The sequence below is a fragment of the Scardinius erythrophthalmus genome (assembly GCF_964197995.2).
Source record: "Scardinius erythrophthalmus genome assembly, chromosome: 16".
Classification (NCBI taxonomy): domain Eukaryota; kingdom Metazoa; phylum Chordata; class Actinopteri; order Cypriniformes; family Leuciscidae; genus Scardinius; species Scardinius erythrophthalmus.
Genome location: NC_138236.1, coordinates 7824888 through 7841731, shown reverse-complemented (window position 1 = coordinate 7841731; position 16844 = coordinate 7824888). Strand labels below are relative to the sequence as shown.

The following is a 16844-nucleotide window of genomic DNA, read 5'->3' as shown; positions in this document are numbered from 1 at the left end:
GAGCTCGAACTAACAATGAACAATTCTATTTTTATTAATTAACGTTAATACCGTAACAAATGTATTGCTCATTATTAAGTTAATGCATTAACTATCGTTAACTAATGGGATCTTATTGTAAAGTGATGTGGAATAATATGAGCTGACCTGCACGAATCTCGCGCACTGTGGAGCGGCGTTTATGGTTTCCTTCGACAGATGAACTACAATCTTTCGCACCTTCTCCATACTGTAGACATCACCACAGAATATGACAATTAACTTTTTTAATTCATGATTTGACAAATCACTACAAAATATTCATATTATATTGCATACAGTACTAGTAGCCTAATAATCAGGGTGAGCAACTTAACTATCCAGGAGATCGTCAGACTCAGAGCGCATGAATGAGTGTTTAGAGCAGAAACACAAACATGCTGTCAAGTCTCTGAACCCAAACCCCAGACCATAACAAACACCATCCGAACTGAACCCCCGGAAAATGGCTTCTGGTGTTTTAAAATAAAAGTCTTTTTACTGTAAAAAGGCTGCTGTACGACTCATCTATAAATATTGACTGCGGCAAATCAGAAAGAAATACTGAGCCAACGTAATACTACGTAATAAATATTCATGAGCTTAGAGGACGGGTCAACTCGAAAGACGTCTCCTGATGTTTTAGAATAAAAGTATTTTTTATATTTTTTATTACTAAAGTATTAAATTGATATTTGTTACACTTCTTTCAGGTATTCAAGAGGGAGAATTATCGAAGCTTGATTCTGACTTAACTCGCAATTATAATTATCCCCCGGTTTCCCAGACAAGGTTTAAAGGGATAGCTCACGCAAAACTGAAAATTTTGTCATTTCTTACTCACCCTAAATTTGTTCCAAATTTGTTTCTTTCTTGTTGAACACAAAAGAAGATATTTGAAAGAATGTTGGTAAGCAGAGAGTTGACGACAGCCTGCAGCAGCCATTGACTTCCATAGTAGGAAAAAAAAGAAATACTATGAAAATCAATGGGTGCCGTCAACTTTCTGGTTACCTACCTTTTTTCTCAGAAATGTGGGATATAAACTTGCAATTGCGAGTTCTGTTTCATTCCTACTGACTGCCAGAGGTAAACTCGCAATTCTGCTAAAATCTGAATTGAGAGATATAATCTCGCAATTAAAAATAGTTAAAATTGTGAGATAAAAAGATGCAAAATTATCTTTTTAATTTTTTATTCCGTGGTGGAAACAAGCTAGTAATTTACAATAAAATTCTATAAAAATGCATCTAGATTTTGAAACCCATTTTCTGGATTAAACTGTACTCTCAATGATTTGCTGAGAGTTTATATTCATGTCTACTGATTGTGTTTGTGCACTGTGACAAATAAAGCAATACAATGAGAGCATCCGATTGTGTATTAAATCATGTTTATTTTAAATATCATTCAGTCAAATACAAACACAAACACAGCCATTTAACTACATACTACATGGTTTCATTTTACGACACGTCAAGAGGTCACAGAGAACAGGCACAATGTAAATCTCACATGCTGTCATAAAGACAAAGATCTACAGACACAGAACGAACGACACATGCTTCCACAAGAGGATTTTACATCACCAAAGTCGAGCCCTTGACTGAGGGTTCAACCTCTGACCTTTAGTCATTAGGGTGTCCATGATTTTGGTCACAAGTGGTGGCACTTACAGAGTTGGCAGTCATCATAGCTTTCCTGAAGAATCAGTACGGATAAAACGAGATGACAAAAAAGCCAAGCGATGCTGTTTAGTAATTCACTGGAGTTTAAATTCACATTACTCTGCTTTAGAGGAGTTTCACTGTACATGGGCCACATTTATCAAGCCAGGATTTTTTTGTGTTTATAATTATTTGGCCTGCTTACAATGAATGTTGTTAGATTTTTTTGGTTTCAAATTGCAATTCAAACAAACAAATATAAACTTGATAAATGTTGCCCCATATGTCCTCATGTGGCAAAAAAAAAAACATGTTGACCGATATAAAGATTCATGCAAAAGGTGGTACAAAATGCTACAAAACAAATCGGAATCAAAGAACCATCTTACCGTTCCCATTCACCATAATTCCTTTTCCGTATTTTTTTTATGTACCTAAAGCTGAATTTCACATATTCTAAGAACGATAAACACTTACCCCCTAACATACATCTATAACATTGGATTCTGGTCAAGATTTCTGGGTAGACATTTGCTTAGAGTTACATGCTAAGAATCTTCAGAAGTTTGTAAGAGCAAAAATGAATTAGGTACGGATAACTTTTAAGTTGAGCATTCCAAATTACAGCAGTCCTACAGCCTGTAAGAGCAACAGCTAAGCAAAAAACAAGATTTTATCCATTTTATTTCCAAAAAATTATTTACATCACAAAAGTTGCTTTTTTTTTCTGTTGTTGTGGTTGTTTACCTGTGAGTGGTTTGTAGGTCAAACAGTCCTCTTTTGTAGTTGGTGTAAAACTGTTCTAAAACTGTACCCTTCTGCTCTGAATGTCTCTTATTTTGTCAGTTTCCAGCATGGATCGCATTCTGGGCATGAGCGCCAGCACCATAATGTTGGTTTGCAGTAGAGTGAGGGATGGGTGTCATTTCCTAAGAGAAAATAGTCAATTTGACAGTCAGTTTCATAAATTAGCGTTAAAAGCATTAATAGATATCTGGAACAGAACATAATTATCTTTAATAGCAGTGCTGAACTACGTACCTTAATGGCACTAACAGAAAGTGCGTAGACCCCAAAAAGAGACACAACCAAACCGATAATACATGCTAGCACCAGGAAACCGATCAGTGTTCCCAAGATCCCATTCACTAAGAACTGTAATACAAACCACAAATACCATAATATATTCCAACAGTTCAACACCACTGTATTTATATCTTTTTACATGGTAAATCATAATCACATGCAAATTAATGGCACAAATACGATACAAATATAAACAGAGAAGTAAATGGAAAATGTTATACTTCAATGAATCAATTAAATAATATTTCAGAAGTATAATTTAGTGATAGACTTCAATATTTGTCTATTTTCACATTAGCCTAGGATATATACTGTGCATCACAGTGTTATTTTTTATTGAGTAATATTAATTAATTACATTTACTTACAATAGTTGCGGTTAGGTTTTAGGTTATAGTTACTTGTAATTATGCATAATTGACTGGTATTACTATAGTAAGTACATGTAGTAAAGTGTAACTACGTCACTTTATGATTTTTAATCGTTTTAGTTAGTAACAACAACATCGATATATCAACATTATATAGCCAAGCTGCTCTTTAGTTACTGATATCATCATCTGCCATTGAGAAACTCACATCAGTCGACCACTAGGATAAACTTGCAACAAAAAGCAAATGAGTGTGAGTTCTCTCCTATAACATTAAATCATGTGCATTAAATCTGTGTTTGTCTATAACTGGGGGGAATTCAGATTACATTCATCTTGAACCGAATTAGAGTTTTAATCCTGTCTCAGGATGTGTTTGTGGTATTCCCTGCTGCATCATAAAGCTTGTAATGTGACTCACCTCTTTATGTCCCCCTTTCTCTCCTTCTCCACAGCAAGCCCAAACAGAGTGAAGTGGGTCACAACACCACTGAAACAAGCAGGACAGAGCCTGGCGTCACATCTCTCTTTCTGCTCACACACACTCAACCACAGTCTGCCGTCTGACAGAGACCGATGTTCAGATCGATGTACAGCTTCCTGATTCCTACTCTCAAAATCATCGGCTTTTCTGATTCATGTACAGGACAGACAGAACTAAAACTGTCAGCTCTCAAAATTTGAAATCATTTTTTGAACAAAGCAAGTTGGCTGGTTGAAGTATAACATTTTCCCATTTTGTAATAGCTGAAGACATCCTTGAGTCCCATCCTACTATATATTGTTAATAGTAAAGTAACCTTCAGTCACTTGTGGGAATGAAGGTGTCTTGGCTCGAGGATGAGAAGGATGGGGCGTCTCTGTTTGTTTACCTCTGTGTCCCTGTAGTAGTACGACTCTCCTCTGAATGGGATGTGTCTGGCCATGAGCCCAAATCCAACAATATCAAATGCTGCTGTTAGTAACTGCAGAACAATGGTTGTCAGCACCTGCGACAAACGAACGGACATGTACTTCAACAATAAATAATAATCTTATTTCCAATCTCATTCTTATAATCTCACTTCCGATGATGAATGCTCAAAAATATCCACTTCCTCTAAAGGACATGTAAAAATATAAAATGTGATTGGTCACTTCACATGCCAGTCAAATAATGTCTTGCAATCTAAGTGGGCGGTTCTTGGTCAAAATAATATGTAAAGAAGACCTTTGTCATTAGAAGTTTGACTATACAAGAGATACTGTTGCTGAGCCTGCACTTAATTTGGTCAATACAGGACGGAGCGCAAGGTCCTTTCAGACGGAGGGAGCTAAAAGGATTTTAAATCAGAAGAGAAAGACTGACATGATTTGTGTCAACTGACTGTATTCGATTAAAAGTTCCTGTATGCATTCAAGAATAGGATTTAATATAAATCTTTATATTTGGAGTCTCAGGGTGCGTTTACACGATACCGTTTCCAGCTTAAAAACTTTTTATGCGCTTTTGGCTGTTCGTGTACATGACAATGTTGTTTTGGGGGTCTGAAAACGCAAGCTTGTACCGTTATCGTCTCCATGTAAACTACAAAAGCGCGAATTTGTGACAAATCCAAAATACATGCGTATTATGTGTTCAATCTATGCATGCGCGAGTACTTGACAACCAAAACAACAATTGCGGACTACAGGACTGTGTTTGTGTAACCTGTCCAAATCGATCCGAGCAGGATTCAATCGGGAATCTCAATCTCTGGCGTGAGAGGCGGGCGCGCTAACAAGAGCGCTTAAGACTGCAGCCGCGTCAGACGCTAGCACACCTCTTGAGGCCAGGGGAGTGAGGTTTATACACACAGCTCTAACTGGCCTACGTTACACTCACCCCTCTAAACCTCACTCCCATCCGGGTCACGGCACCAAATGTAACCAGTCCTACCCGACCCGCTCTGAGCGGGATTCGAGCTGGAGTCTCTGGTGTGGGAGGCGGGTGTGCTAACAAGGACGTTAAAGAGCGTCAGTCACCAGCACACCTCTTGAGGCCAGGGGAGTGAGGTTTATACACACAGCTCTTTTTGGCCTACGTTACATTTGTGCTGCTCAAGATATCGAGTTTATAAACGCTTCTTTAGCAGTGTGGATTTACTGCACCACTTTAGCACCAGAAAAGACGCATTATTTACATACGTAGAAAAATGCGTGTGCACAGGTGTGTTGTTTTTCTTTACAAAGTGACATCGCCAACTACTGGCCTGGCATGCATAATGCGGGGTTTTTAGTAGTTTTCAAAGATCCGTGCGAATAGGGATCGTTTTGACAATGTTGTCATCTCATCTGTATGAGAAACTTAAAAAACGCAAAGAAAAAACCTTTCCGTTTATAGTGCATCATTGTCGTGTAAACACCCACAGAGACAAATAATTCTTGCTAACTGCACTAACACTGTTAGAAAAAAAGGTTCAATGGGGTTTTATATACAGTAGAACAGTAAGATTCTTGACTCAATGCCAAAATGGTTCTATATAAAGAGAAATGTCTAGTGATAATGTATGTTTTAAAATGAATTAAAATGAAAAAAAAAATGAATTCAAACTAAATCGAATAATTAAAACTAAACCGCTAAAATGTTCTATATGAAGCACTTGACAGAACCCGTTAAGGTTCTACATAGAACCTTTTCTTCTAGTGTACTTACTGAATAAGCTAACTGTAAAATTTCCGTATAAATTGACAGTAAAACTTCTTTTTCTTACACTTTCTTATTTTCAGATGATTTTAATATTTGTGTGTTCATACCAGGCATTTAGTTGGCTTCCTCCCAGTGTGCACCAGGACAACACCAGTTATGACAAGCTGTAGGAAACAATGCCATGTGTCACATTACTGATTTTAAACATCCCAAATCTATCCGCATGTATGTGTATTTGTACCTGAGCACCGTTGATGATGAGGATGATGATTTCACGCTGGATATGATAGTGCAGCTTATACACAACTGAGCTCAAAATGACAGTCAACACTCCAATTACGATCTCAACAGCCTAAACCAAAGCAAAGAAAATATTAGAATTGCAAACAAACTGCAGTTTGGTTAGTCCTTGCGTGTGTTCAATATATATAGATTCATTCTATTCTTGATTAAAACAAGACTGTGTTAAGCCACCGTTATGTATTAAATAAAATAAAAACAAATAAATCAAGATAAAATACTTTACTGCCATACCCAAAACAATTAATTGAATTATAATAGTTTTAACATTATTTTACTGAGTTCAGTCTGTCAGTATGCGTTTCTTCTCAGATATGGGTGTGTCCTTGGATGTTGGCCAGATGTCTTTTAATAAATAAACGACGTGTGCATTGTGCATTTACATTAAACTTAAACCTAAATATTATCTTCTGAAGGAAACCACCGACTGAATGACTAAAATCGCATATGCAGCATTCCAACAATATGCAAACAATCTGCTCAGTCTATAACATCCAGCATGGACAAACATCTGTAACGTTAGAGATAAAACAGTAGCGATTATCGATATAATATAATGTGATAGTGTGCTGTAGTGAAACTCACGCCAAGTGTCTTGGGCTCTGCGCTCTTAAAAGCTTTAATTTGAGACGCGTACAGCGACATCCTGATAGATCACCAATCACTCATCAATAGCACACGATCCGCTGCAAACACAATCACAACAGCATGCGTCAACAAAACATGCTGGTATGACGTGGACACGAGATAATGCATTCCCCATGCATATTGACAATAATATTTACCATACACACACTATTTATGTGTACTAACACGCTCGTGTGTGATGAGGAGCGCTCGCTTACCTTTGCGCACTGGCGTTCTGCAGCAGAGTCTGAGCGCGCGCGGCTCTCCGCAGTGTTGATGTCATGAGGGGAGGCGGCGGCTAAATCCAGGCTGGCTCGGTCCCGAGCAAAACTCACTCATCCACCCGGCCCTTATTCTAGAAAACACCCTTGCAAGCGTTCGAAAGAGGGGTATTTTTAACCCTGTTATGAATTATGTAAAGTATAAGAGCTGAGTGTGCTCTGAGAAACCATGCTGACTAATAAATTCTTGAAACATCTGTTCATTATCTTCTTCCTAAATAATGTCTTGCAAAAATGGGCTATGGATGGGTGTGTATGTCTTAGTAAAGCAGTGGTATAATAACCAGGGGTCCGGGGCCCACTAGGGGGCCTCAGCAAACTTCCAAGGGGACCTCAAAATGATTTAAAATAAGAAAACAACTAAACATTTTGACATTTCTTAACTTCTGGAAATCTAAAAATTTAATTTTTGGAAAATCTCAAATGTACATTTTTTATTATTATTGTTTTAATTAATTACGTTAATGATGAACATTCCTAATTTCTGTAAAAAATTAAAACAATAGATACTTGTTGATCCTGGAACAACATCCCAATCAACCAATCACAGTTTATGTCAAGTTTAGACTTACAAGCAGGGTTAGGTGCGTCTACATCAGTGTTATTCACCTGTCATTTCCCTCTGATTTTAGGGGCAAGTTATGGGTAGGGTTAGGTTTAGCAGTAGGGATAGTGTTAGGACAAAATTTCTGGATAGGAATGTTGATCCAGGAACTTGTCTCTACCCCCTAATTAATAGGGTAGCTCATTTCTGCCAAATAAGAAAAAAAAGTACTTTTGTAAATCATGATTATAACAGTCACAATTATGAGATAAATGTCACAACTATGACATACTAAGTGATCATTTTAGAATAAAAAGTTTTTTTGTAGGCTACTGTAGGTTTTCTAAATGTTGTAGGGTACTGGCTATTTCATGCTTATAATTATGAGATAGTCAAAATTATGCTATAAAAAGTCAGTCAAAAAGTTGAAATTGAGAAAAAAAAACTACAGCATACAGGATATTTATGAATAGTATCAAGTGAAGCGCTGGGAATATTACCAAAATACGTGACTGAACGGTCGATTACTTGACAAGATAATAAATATTCATGAGCCCAGCCTCTGAAGAGTAGTGACATCACATCCACTTTAAATAGGCAGTTAGAATAAAAAAATAAAAAAATAAAAAACTGTAAATAGTATAGAAGACAGATTGTGCGGGCTGCATAAACTTTGACTCCACAGCAAATGTAAAAAATTATATACACACTTAAAATTCTGAAAACATTTATGGAATGCTTTTAATATGAAATGTTCCAAAAATATATTTTCATATAATTTTATGGAAGAATTTTTTTTTTAAGTACTAAAAAGGTACACACCAACAACGATAACTTTTAATAACTGTTCTAATTCTATCAGAATAGCGAACAGCCAATCAGAACCCACTGTACCTTAGAGAGTGCAAACATTTAAAGTGGCAGGTGACAGAACTTCGCTATAAATGGGTATAAAAAGCGCTATAATCAATGACTTCAGCACATCTGTTGCTGTGAATACTAATATAGTTAGATATAGTAGAAGGAAATCCAAGGCACTCTCCTTTAGAAAATCCTATATACCCTGAAGAAGGCTGTTTGTGCCGCTACGCGTGGGTTGTTTTTTCCCCAATGTCTTTTAAATTTTCTATTATGAAATAGCCAGTCCAATAAAGGCTTTTTATAATTTTCTAAAGGAGAGTGCCTTGGATTTCCTTCTACTATATTTTACTGAATTCCCGACCCCAAAGTAAGAGCACCTTCAAATACCCTTTTTTGAACTCCTTGAGCACCCTGGACATTTTTTCTCTTACTAATATAGTTAGATCGTTCTCAAAACAATGCAAGGGCAATAATGAAATACAAAGTGCATTTTATTCATTATGTCAGCAAGAAGTGTGCTATGTGTCCCACAGAGCATTACCGTACAGAAGTGTGTATGTATACCAGGTGATACCGCAAAAAATACAATCCATCTTATGGGAAATGGCTATGCTGTATTATAACAAACAATTCCATAAGAAAGAAAGAAAATGTTATAAGGTTTAGGTTATGTGATGATTAAACTTTTGGCTAAACCTTGGCCATAAGCGTGTGGCCGTTCAGGGTTTGGAGGCGCAATCCTTCAGGAGACTGGTTTCACTGCCGTAGGAATCAACATCAGTTTCATCATCCTGGAATTTAAAACAGATGATGTTGTTAGATCACGTCTGTAAGTCACAATCTAAAAAATGAAATAAATCATTCATTTTAAAGATTGTCTGAATTATTGCATGTAGGAAAAAGTTGTCTTTGTATGTCTAAGTATTTATCAATTTGTCGGCCATTTAGTCTAAGCAACTTTAAACAGCAAGAACTTGTAATGTCAAGTTTAGTTGTGAGGGTTCACCTAGCAGAGCATGCTCAGTTTGATCACTGTTGGTGCCAAAGCATGAGGAATTAGGATAACAGAAATATTTGTTATTCAGGAAAAAAAAAAGAGGTTTTAGCTCCATGTAGTCTTTTTCATTATATTTTGTTGTAAAAGAACATACACAAACAATGCATAACAAACATATATACATTGCTTTGTTATATAGAATCACATATAACCTTTTCAGTTTGCTCATCTATTACTACTATGCACCATTAATGTTCTTATTTAACTTAAAATGCAAGCTGCTTAAATGTGAATCCACAAGTAAAAACATTTTGAATTCTGAGTTCATAGAACTTATGTTGTGTTTGATGAAATCAAATGGAAGAAATGGAATACGGAAACAGTGCTTTATCCGTAAATGTTTTATGCGATATTCCAATTTTGCGCATAAGGTAAATTCACAATTTTGAATGGAAACAGTAACTGAGAACTAAGTTTTCAGAATATCATTTACTAATAATTCACTAATTTGTTATGTGGTTGACACATATTCATTCAGTTCACTTATTACCTGGAGGATGGCCCGGCTGGAAAAGACGGACAGAGCGATGCACACGCACATTTGAAGAACAGACAGCACCAGCAGAAGACCCCTCACTCCATCAATCAAATTCTAAATAAAAAAATATTGCACATGGCAAACAGACAGTCAAGATCTGTCATATGAATATGGTACAGGAAGACATGTATCAGCATTCATTAAATGTAAACTTGAGATCATTACTAGATACAGACGTACATTAAATCTCCAAAACATGTTCGAACAAGACCAATAATTTCCGCCGTTGCAAGGGTCATCTCCGGGTCTGTTGCTGAGCTCCCAACTGAAGTATCCGGCTCCTGCAGCAGCCAGAGGAACACAGATCACGCTCATGGCCAGTGTGGCTTTGATCTGCACAAACACAAAGCACAAATTGGATTTCTTACAGAATGAAAGCGTTTTCAGGCTTTCAAGAAACATTTGAAGACTTCATGAAATCCTGTAGACGATTTATTGAGTCTTCAGAGAGAGCGCCGAATGCTGTAGATATCTGAACACACCAGGTATGCACTGAATGAAGGGAGTTTAAAAATAATAAAATATAAAAGAAATATGAGAATTTGCTCACCAGAGAAGGACTGGATCTCTTATGTGCAGCAATTGCCACAGACCCAGAGATGACAAACTGAACAAACAAAAATGTATTTCATTTTAATGTACAATTTTTTTGGTTCATTAACCTGAACCAAACTACAAAGGCTATATAAGAAATTGTTAATAAAAATAAACTGACACAAGCACAATTATCCATATGTTCAGACATGAACAATAAATAATCAGATTTATTCAATTATATTTCAGTGACAGTTATTGATTATAAAGCTTATATACATTTTAATATGTCTTATGTTGGAGTATCATTAGGGTTCAGAATGTTTACTCACAGGAAGTCCAAGGCAGATTACAAACTCAGGACGCAGCATGTTGATAAGTAGTGCGATGGTACACAGAGTCAAGATTACCAAACCAGTAAAAACCTGCACCAACTGCACAAACACAAACAAAACACACTTCAGGAAAATATGCATAAAACAAACTTTCCTGTATCACTTTCATCTAAACAGAGGGAGAAAGTTCAAAAGAAGATTGATTTAAAATCAACAAATTATGGACAGCATCTTTTACAAATTGCTAAAATGATTTAGGCTGAAATAAATCATCTCTGTGAGTTCAAATGATTTTCTTTCATCAACACGCTGTCAATAAAGCTAAACTTATATATAATATTGGTATGAAACTGCATCTGAATACATGTGCCCAGCTCTCACCCCCAGTGGCAGTGGCTTCCCCTTCAGGAACATCCTTGTTCTTGGTGGCACGTTGGACTTTTCTTGTTGGACCAAGCTCGCCTTTAGGTCCGGAGACTCCGTTTTTTGCTCCAGTGGAATAACGTGAGTCACTACCCTCACTCCATTAGCCTCAGTAGTCATTGAAGAGGCCATATCTCACAGAAATATGAGGCTCACTTTTATGCTGCAACAACAAGGAAGCAAAAAACAACAACTCATGAACCAGGACTCCCCAAACCTGTTTCTCATTTCCAGATTAAAGTCGCAAACCTATTTTTTAGTTTGCATAAAGGGATAGTTCACCCAAAAATGAAAATTTAAGTCATTGTTTTTCCTACTATGGAAGTCAATGGGTACCGTCAACTGTCTGGTTACTTGAGGGTAAGTAATGACAACATTTAATTTTTGGGTGAATTATCCCTTTAAGAAGAATGTTTGCCGTAAACAATGTAATGTAAGTAAAACTATACAATTGAGACTGAATTACATTATATAGTTATATAATATATGTATAGGGGATACAACAGGTGTTTTATCACACACCTTCCTGATACAATACACAATATTATACGGAAAAGGAACTCACGCTGCATTTTGATATAACGTTACGTAATGTACTCGAATTGTATCGAGCATATCTGAAAATGTAGGTCATATAAATAATTTATGCATAGAATTATAAATGGCCTGGCCTAATGTATCAATATGCAAAAACAGCTATACAAAACAGTAGGCCTAAGAGTCATTGAGGTATTCCAAAATATATTTTTGCGATAATATATCCAAACAATGCCGTCTCAAGCAGCTTACTAGATTTTAAGACGACAATACCACAAACGTTGCCTAGATAGCCAGATGTTGAGACATAACCATCATAACAGCGATTTATGAAGGCCTAAGTAATTTACAAGTTCACTACGCAGTACGAATTTATCAACGCTGGAAAAATAACTTATTGTATTTATAGAAAAGAACGAACTGCCACATGTTTACTTACCAGTTCTATTCACCGATCAGTTGACGAGCGCCGTCATTTACTGACTGAACAACAACAGAGAAACCTTACGGGAAATTAAACTTCCTTCTCCTCCCACTGAATTTAACCCCTTCAGCCACAGTGACACACTTTCTGTCAGATATTCATGGATGGAGTTTCCGCCTGTTTTGTACAGATTGGCCACACACATTAACTTCTTCACTTCCTGATTGGGTAACGTTAGCATTTAGCCCTATGGATCTGATTAAGTGGTTACTCCCCTATGTCACTCCCAGTCACCCTATTATTACAGGTTACACACCACATCCTCATCCTCATCCACATCCTCGTCACTGTACAGAACTACCACATTTTACTTGAATGCATTGCAAAATAATATAATTCTGCAACATGTTAACTTAAATAAACCTTACACAACCCCCCCAACCTAAAAACTGAAAAAAGAGAAAAGATTCCTAGTTTAATTGAGTTCATATTACTCACATCTTTAATGGACTTTGGGCAAACAAACTGCACCCAGAAACATTACTTGATCAAATAAATACTTACCAAGCAACTATTCATTTACTGGTAGTTTGATTCTGGCTTCAGGAGCAGCAACACAAGAATCACAAGCATTTTTGAATCCATACAACACAAGTCATACAAAATAGTGAAATGTTTACATGCAGATAAAGAAATAAGATGATAAATAAGATGTTTTATGACCTTTTTATTGTGATTAGTTTTTAGATTATATCTTTAAACAACATTTGTAACACACTGATTTACTTTAACAAAAAAAATCTACTTAGTAGTACCATTTTTTTCGGGGGGGGGGGGGGGGGTATTGTATTGACAAATCTATAGCATTCAACTTCAACAAACAATAAATTGAAAATGTAGGATGGTTTCAAAGATTAAAAATATGACAACCATATTTTGAATATCACACATTAAATGCAAAAGCTGATTCGCTTTTTATTGTGTTATTAGTTACAATAGACCTTAGTCAAAGTAGATGCCATATTGAATTTTACATGGATGAAGATGAGGCTGTGATGGACTTAAGGTATTTATCATAGTATTCCATGCGCTGTATAAAGATTCTAGATCACATACATTTTACCAACTTTTTATGAAGTTTTTGTGCTCTGAAACTAAGTAAAATAAGTATGATTATCTAAAATCATTAAATATAAATAAAATCAAATGACTATAAATATCATGAAATGTATTGTTGACATTCTAGCGATCAAATGTAATTCATTTCAAAATGGAAATTATTTTATGGGTAATGAATTATGGGTCAAGAATCACTCCTTAGTTTTTCATAATCTTAGAGTACAGATTCTGCTGGTTTTAGGGCTCAGCTTTGCTTTTCTTCCAGTTCTGTTTGCCAGATATTGTCTGACTCGGTGTCTTTAGGTTGTTTCTGAGGGGTGGTTTTGTTGAACCTCATGCTTTGTCTATACAGGATCAGAAAAGCAACGAATACGAAGAGACAAATGACAAACAAAAGGCAAAAAGCAACCATTTCAGAGTAGTAACTCTTCTGCGAGATGCAAACAGCGTCATTTCCATCGGTGTTCATGTTAACAGTAGATTCACGATTAGTCCTGCCTTGTTTTTCACCGCTCCTGTCTGGTGTCATAAATGCCTTCGTCTTTTCGTTTGTTGCAGGTTCAGAATCAGATTCGTCAAACTCAAGTGTTGTGTAGTCATCAGGGATGGGCTCAAATTCTGTGCCCTTGCTGGAGTCCAGCTTGACGTCAGGTTCCTGGTGTGATGTGGGAGGAAGAGAACGAGGGATGATCGGCAGAATTACAGTGAAGGCGGCAATGATTTGCTCGAAGCCCATTTCCTTCGACATGCAGTGGTAGGTGTTCACAGTCTCTGGAGTGACGAGGAAGACCAGGCTTCCGTCGGCCCGTTGCAGGTACGGAAACTGGGGAACGGCGCTGTTGTTTAAAAACCTCCAAGTCACCTCGGCCAGTCTGGATCTCGGCTGACATGGTAGAACCACAATCTCATTAAACTGTGCAGTCCGTCTCTCTGGAGAAAGACAAAGGGTTCAGTTCAAACAAAGATTATAAATAGCACCTTATTTTGCAACTATTTTCTGTGAATGTGCCATTGGTAAATAACTAGAAGAATCACAATGCACAGTAATCTTAAACTGTCTGGATGTGCAAACAAGATTTTTACACTAAGCAAGAAACTTCCGCTGCTTGTTGGTCATTATGATCTGGCACCTTCATCTAAAGTGTGATACGATAAAATGTGTCAGACTCAGCAGTTACAAATACACACCATGTAGTTGCAAATAAAAATCTGTGGTTGGATATGACATTAGACAATGCAATATATGAAATGTTTACCTGGAGCAGCAGTGTTTTTGAAATCTTTGCACAGTTTGTTGACATTTCCGGTTTCCACATCCTGTTGTCTGTTTTAGACACACACACACACACACACACACACACACACACACACACACACACACACACACACACACACACACACACACACACACACACACACACACACACAAAAAAGAATAGTAGTGTGGTATCAGATAAAAGCACTTCTACAAAATTAAAAATTTCAGATAAAAATTATCAGATAAAAGCACTTCTACAAAATCAGCGATGAAAGGGCCCTCGCACCCATGCCATCAACACTCGGTGGCTTTAGGAAGACAGAGCATGGTTGGGAAATGTACATTTAAGGAGGTATATATAGTAAGAGTATGTCAAAGTCAGTTACAAAATGTTTTGTATAATGGTGATAATAGCATGCTTCATGACTCAGCTAAGTGTTGCTAGCATGTTTAGTCTGTTTCTAGCATGCTTAGTACACAATAATTATGTGGTTAGTACTGCATTACTGTGTTAACCATGTCAGTTTCTGTTGCCAGTAGGTGGCATTATGACTATAACTGAATATGACCATGGATGTGTGTTCAGGACAGAACTCTTATCAAACGTGTGAAGTTTGGTGCAAATTGGACATTGCCTTCTTGAGTAACAACAAAGTCATGTTTCATTGAATTAGCATTCTTTAGCACTTAGCTAAGCATTGTTAGCATGTTTTAACATGTTTCTAGCATGTTTAGAACTCAATGGCATTTTTAACATGTTGCTAGAATGGCATCAAAGTGTTAAACATGTCACTTCCTGTTGCCAGTAGGTGGCGCTATTACTATAACTGAATTTGAGCATAGACATGTGTTCAGGCCATGATTCTTATCAAATGTGTGAAGTTTGGGGCAGATTGGACATTCCATGCCTGAGTTACAGCAAATTCCTATTTAATTGCAATAATAGCATGCTTTAGCACTTAGCTAAGAGTTTGCTAGCATGTTTTAGCATGTTTGTAGTATGTTGTTAGCATGTTTAGCACTTGCTGGCACTTTTTTATATGTTATTAGGAGTCCATAACAGTGTTAAACATGTCACTTCCTGTTGCCAGCAGGTGGCGCTATGACTGTAACTGAATATAAGCATGGTCATGTGTTCAGGACAGAACGCTTATCAAAAGTGTGAAGTTTGGGGCAGATTGGACATTCCATGCCTGAGTTACAGCAAATTCATATTTAATTGCAGTAATATCATTCTTTAGCACTTAGCTAAGTGTTTGCTAGTATGTTTTAGCATGTCTCTAGTATGTTGGTAGGATGTTTAGCACCTACTGGCATTTTTTTATATGTTATTAGGAGTCAAGAACAGTGTTAAACGTCAATTCCTGTTGCCAGCAGGTGGCGCTATGACTATAACTAAATATGAGCATGGACATGTGTTCAAGAGATAACTCTTATCAAACGTGTGAAGTTTGGGGTAGATTGTACATTGCCTTCTTGAGTAACAACAAAGTCCTGTTTCATTGAATTAGCATGCTTTAGCACTTAGCTAAGTATTGCTAGCATGTTTTAACATGTTTCTAGCATGTATAGAACTCAATGGCATTTTTAACATGTTGCTAGAACGGCATCAAAGTGTTAAACATGTCACTTCCTGTTGCCAGTAGGTGGCGCTATTACTATAACTGAATGTGAGCATAGACATGTGTTCAGGCCATGATTCTTATCAAATGTGTGAAGTTTGGGGCAGATTGGACATTCCATGCCTGGGTTACAGCAAATTCCTATTTAATTGCAGTAATAGCATGCTTTAGCACTTAGCTAAGTGTTTGCTAGCATGTTTCTAGTATGTTGCTAACCTGTTTAGCACTTGCAGGCTCTTTTTTATATGTTATTAGGAGACCACAAGAGTGTTAAACATGTCACTTCCTGTTGAAAGCAGGTGGCGCTATTACTATAACTGAATATTCTCATGTAGATGTGTTCAGGCCATGACTCTTATCAAACGTGTGAAGTTTGGGGCAGATTGGACATTCCATGCCTGTGTTACAGCAAATTCCTATTTAATTGCAGCAATAGCATGCTTTAGCACTTAGCTAAGTGTTTGCTAGCATGTTTTAGCATGTTTCTAGTATGTTGTTAGCATGTTTAGCACTTGCTGTCACTTTTTTTATATGTTTTTATATGTCCACAACAGTGTTTAACATGTCACTTACT

General features: G+C 36.8%; 4 protein-coding genes across 8 annotated transcripts in view; all 4 read right to left on the bottom strand.

Moving 5' to 3' along the window:
* The window catches only part of nudt17 (nudix (nucleoside diphosphate linked moiety X)-type motif 17), an 8102-nt gene extending 7627 nt beyond the window's left edge, over positions 1-475 (bottom strand). Inside the window, exons 1-2 of one of the 2 annotated variants that reach the window (XM_081388208.1) lie at positions 358-475; positions 148-231 (exon numbers count right to left, since the gene is read on the bottom strand). In XM_081388208.1, coding sequence (XP_081244334.1) covers positions 148-231; positions 358-387 — 114 coding nt within the window. In that variant the 5' untranslated portion in view covers positions 388-475. Of the gene's footprint in view, positions 1-147; positions 232-318 lie in introns of both variants that reach the window. The other variant, XM_081388209.1, reaches the window with a different exon arrangement.
* A 921-nt stretch (positions 476-1396) lies between these two features.
* LOC308704076 (uncharacterized protein) lies at positions 1397-6979 on the bottom strand. 3 transcript variants are annotated; one of them, XM_081388149.1, is made up of 8 exons: positions 6956-6976; positions 6696-6796; positions 6052-6162; positions 5918-5974; positions 4015-4131; positions 3564-3632; positions 2727-2840; positions 1397-2614 (listed from the first exon to the last, which is right to left on the bottom strand). In XM_081388149.1, the coding sequence occupies exons 2-8, from the start codon at positions 6753-6755 to the stop codon at positions 2528-2530; spliced, it is 615 nt and encodes a 204-aa protein (XP_081244275.1). In that variant the 5' UTR covers positions 6756-6796; positions 6956-6976; the 3' UTR covers positions 1397-2527. The 3 variants fall into 3 exon arrangements, with proteins under 3 accessions (XP_081244275.1, XP_081244277.1, XP_081244276.1); XM_081388151.1 differs by lacking the exon at positions 3564-3632 and having other exon boundaries at positions 6956-6979; XM_081388150.1 differs by lacking the exon at positions 5918-5974 and having other exon boundaries at positions 2404-2614.
* A 1917-nt stretch (positions 6980-8896) lies between these two features.
* Positions 8897-12568, bottom strand: LOC308704792 (membrane-spanning 4-domains subfamily A member 4A). The gene is made up of 7 exons (XM_081389365.1): positions 12287-12568; positions 11269-11473; positions 10885-10986; positions 10569-10625; positions 10199-10351; positions 9971-10072; positions 8897-9214 (listed from the first exon to the last, which is right to left on the bottom strand). Exons 2-7 carry the CDS (start codon positions 11440-11442, stop codon positions 9143-9145), a joined length of 660 nt encoding a protein of 219 aa, XP_081245491.1. The 5' UTR covers positions 11443-11473; positions 12287-12568; the 3' UTR covers positions 8897-9142.
* A 180-nt stretch (positions 12569-12748) lies between these two features.
* Positions 12749-16844, bottom strand: part of sema4aa (sema domain, immunoglobulin domain (Ig), transmembrane domain (TM) and short cytoplasmic domain, (semaphorin) 4Aa) — an 89049-nt gene continuing 84953 nt past the window's right edge. For both annotated transcript variants that reach the window (XM_081389363.1, XM_081389364.1), the window contains 2 exons: positions 14647-14714; positions 12749-14320 (listed from right to left, as the gene is read on the bottom strand). In XM_081389363.1, the coding sequence (XP_081245489.1) occupies positions 13635-14320; positions 14647-14714 (754 nt within the window). In that variant the 3' untranslated portion in view covers positions 12749-13634. The remainder of the gene's footprint in view (positions 14321-14646; positions 14715-16844) is intronic.